This window comes from Olea europaea, chromosome 9 (genome assembly GCF_002742605.1).
Source record: "Olea europaea var. sylvestris chromosome 9, O_europaea_v1, whole genome shotgun sequence".
Classification (NCBI taxonomy): domain Eukaryota; kingdom Viridiplantae; phylum Streptophyta; class Magnoliopsida; order Lamiales; family Oleaceae; genus Olea; species Olea europaea.
The window spans coordinates 13,769,695-13,772,712 of record NC_036245.1 but is presented as its reverse complement, the minus strand read 5'-3'; the positions used below and the strand labels follow the sequence as shown (position 1 = coordinate 13,772,712).

The 3,018-nt window shown below is 39.7% G+C and overlaps 1 protein-coding gene across 1 annotated transcript; it reads left to right on the top strand.

Moving 5' to 3' along the window:
• Positions 1-909, top strand: LOC111399980. The gene is made up of 2 exons (XM_023027458.1): positions 1-667; positions 782-909. The coding sequence occupies exons 1-2, from the start codon at positions 1-3 to the stop codon at positions 907-909; spliced, it is 795 nt and encodes a 264-aa protein (XP_022883226.1).
• The last annotated feature ends 2,109 nt before the right edge of the window (positions 910-3,018 follow it).

The window sequence follows — 3,018 nt, the reverse complement described above, 5'->3', positions numbered from 1 at the left end:
ATGAAGGCCTATCTCAAAGCCTACGACCTGTGGGAAATCGCTGAGACAGGGATGGAACCACCTCCACTTAGAGTCAATCCAACCATAGCTCAACTCAAGCAACATAGTGAGGAAGCTGCAAAAAAGTTCAAGGCACTCTCCTGCATTCAATCTGTCGTGTCTGATGCAATTTTCACTAGGATAATCACCTGTGAAATGGCTAAGAAAGCTTGGGACAGGCTGCAAGAGGAGTTCAGGGGAAATGCTAGGACTAGACAAATGCAAGTTCTAAACTTGAGGAGAGAATATGAAAGTTTGAAGATGAAGGAGGCAAAAACTGTGAAGGAATTTTCTGATCGACTGATGAAGGTTGTTAACAAAATCAGGTTGTTGGGGGATGATTTACCAGATAGAAGAATTGTTGAAAAGGTCTTGATAAGTCTACCAGAAAAGTTTGAGGCTAAGATATCATCACTTGAGGATTCAAGAGATCTTTCTACCATCACCTTGTCTAAGCTAGTTAATGCACTTCATGCCACTGAACAAAGAAGGCTGTTAAGGCAAGAAGAGCAGGTTGAAGGGGCTTTGTTTGCTAAGGGGAAGTACAAAGCACCAGCAAACTCTGGGGTGAAGAAACCAGGACCAGAAAGAAAAAAGGGAGAAGGCAGTAAGTTTGTTGAGAAGACCAGTACATATTCACCATGTCTCCATTGCAAGAAGTCAGGTCACTAACCTAAGTGGTGCTGGTATAGGCCAGGAGTCCAATGTCGAAATTGTAAGCAATTTGGTCATGTTCAAAAAGTGTGCAAGACTCAAAAAGAAAGGCAAGAAAAGCAGCAGGCTCAGTTGGCAGATGACCAGCTTCAACCTCAGGAGGAGCACCTTTTTACAGCCAACAATTTCCTAGCCTGTAGCAATGATAAAACATGACTATTGGATAGTGGATGCACACACCATATGGTTTCTAATTCAAGCATTTTCGTTGAATTAAACCGTGCATACAAATCAAGAGTGAAAGTGGGCAATGAAGAACATGTAAAAGTTGAGGGGATTGGAGCGATTGTTGTACACACTCCATCAGGCATCAAGCATGTTTCTGATGTTTTACATGTACCTGACATTGATCAAAATTTGATAAGTGTGGGTCAGTTAATTGAAAGAAACCACACACTGATATTTAAAAACTTTGGTTGCACTATATTTGATTCCACTGGGAATGAGTTACTGACAGTACAAATGAAGCAAAGAAGCTTCCCTCTGGATTGGAATAATGTGACAACTCTTGCATACATCAGCACTGAAATAGAGTCTATATTGTGGCATAAATGTTATGGACATGTTAATTACACTTCACTTAAACAATTGAACCAACAAAAATTGGTTGAAAGTCTGCCTAATATAGGTGATGAAGGTTGTGTTTGTGAAGTATGTCAATTGGGAAAGCTTACCAGGATGCCGTTTCCTAAAAACCAAACCAGAAGAGCTTCAATTAAATTGGAATTAGTCCACTCAAATGTGTGTGGTCCAATGAGAACTCAAACACCTAATGGTAGTCGATACTTTGTGCTGTTTATTGATGATTTAACTAGGATGACTTGGGTGTTCTTTCTGAAAATAAAGTCTGATGTAGCCACTGTATTCCAGAAATTCAAAAAACAGGTGGAAAATGAACGTGACAGCAAGATAAAGGCAATAAGAACTTATAATGGGACTAAATATAAGTGTGAGCAATTTGACAGATTTTGTGAAGAAGTAGGGATCAAGCACCAACTGACCATCCCTTATTCTTCCCAGCAGAATGGAGTATGTAAAAGAAAGAATAGAACCCTAATGGAGATGGCTAGGTGCTTGATGCTTGAGAAAAACATACCTCATGAATTCTGGGCAGAGGCAGTAAACACAGCAGTGTATTTGCTGAACAGGTTGCCAACAAAAGCACTGAAGAAATTGACTCCCTATGAAGGCTGGAATGGAGTCAAACCAAATGTCAATCACTTGAAGGTATTTGGGAACATTTGCTATACTCGTATACCTAGAGTCAAGAGGGATAAATTGAGTCCTAAGGCTGAAGTAGGTATCCTGGTTGGTTATTGTGATAATGCTAAAGGGTACAGGGTATTCAATCCACAAACCAGGAAAGTGTTATCCAGCAGAGACATCAAAGTTGATGAAAGTTCATCCTAGAATTGGAAAGAAAATAAGGTTGATAACCCTCAAGCTCCAATGCCTGTGGCTCAGGAAAATGATGATATTCTTATCAATGATGTTGAACAAATTGAAGTAGAACCAGAAACTGAACCAGAAGTTGAACTAGAGGCCGAACCAGTAGCTGAACCAGGTGCTGAATCTGACTCAGAAAATGAGGTGCTGAGAACCAGACCTCTTGCTGATATTTATGCAAGATGTAATGCAGCCAAGCTTGAACCTTCAAACTTCAGTGAGGCTGTAAATTCTTCTAATTGGCTAGGCTGCAATGAAGGATAAAATAGGAATGATTGAGAAGAATGAGACTTGGCTGTTGGTTGATAGGCCAAAGCACAAAAATGTAATAGGTGTTAAGTGGGTGTTCAAGACCAAATTAAACTCAAATGGTTCAGTTAACAAGTTCAAAGCAAGGCTAGTTGTTAAGGGTTATGCTCAGCAATATGGTGTCGATTACAATGATACCTTTGCACCAGTAGCAAGGTATGAAACAATCAGACTCCTTCTGGCTATAGCTGCACAAAGAGGCTGGAGTATTCATCATTTGGATGTTAAATCAGCTTTCTTAAATGGATGGCAAGATGAAGAGATATATATTGAACAATCAGATGGTTTTATTGCTGTTGGAAATGAAGGGAAAGTTTATCTATTTAAGAAAGCTTTGTATGGGTTAAAACATGCACCAAGGGCCTGGTACAGCCGAATGGATGAACATCTTTGCTGCCTTGGTTTTGTCAAGAGCATAAATGAGCAAACACTCTATGTCAAGCTAATGGAGGAAGATGTTATTGTTATTTCCCTATATGTTGATGATCTGCTGGTAATTGGAAGGAATCA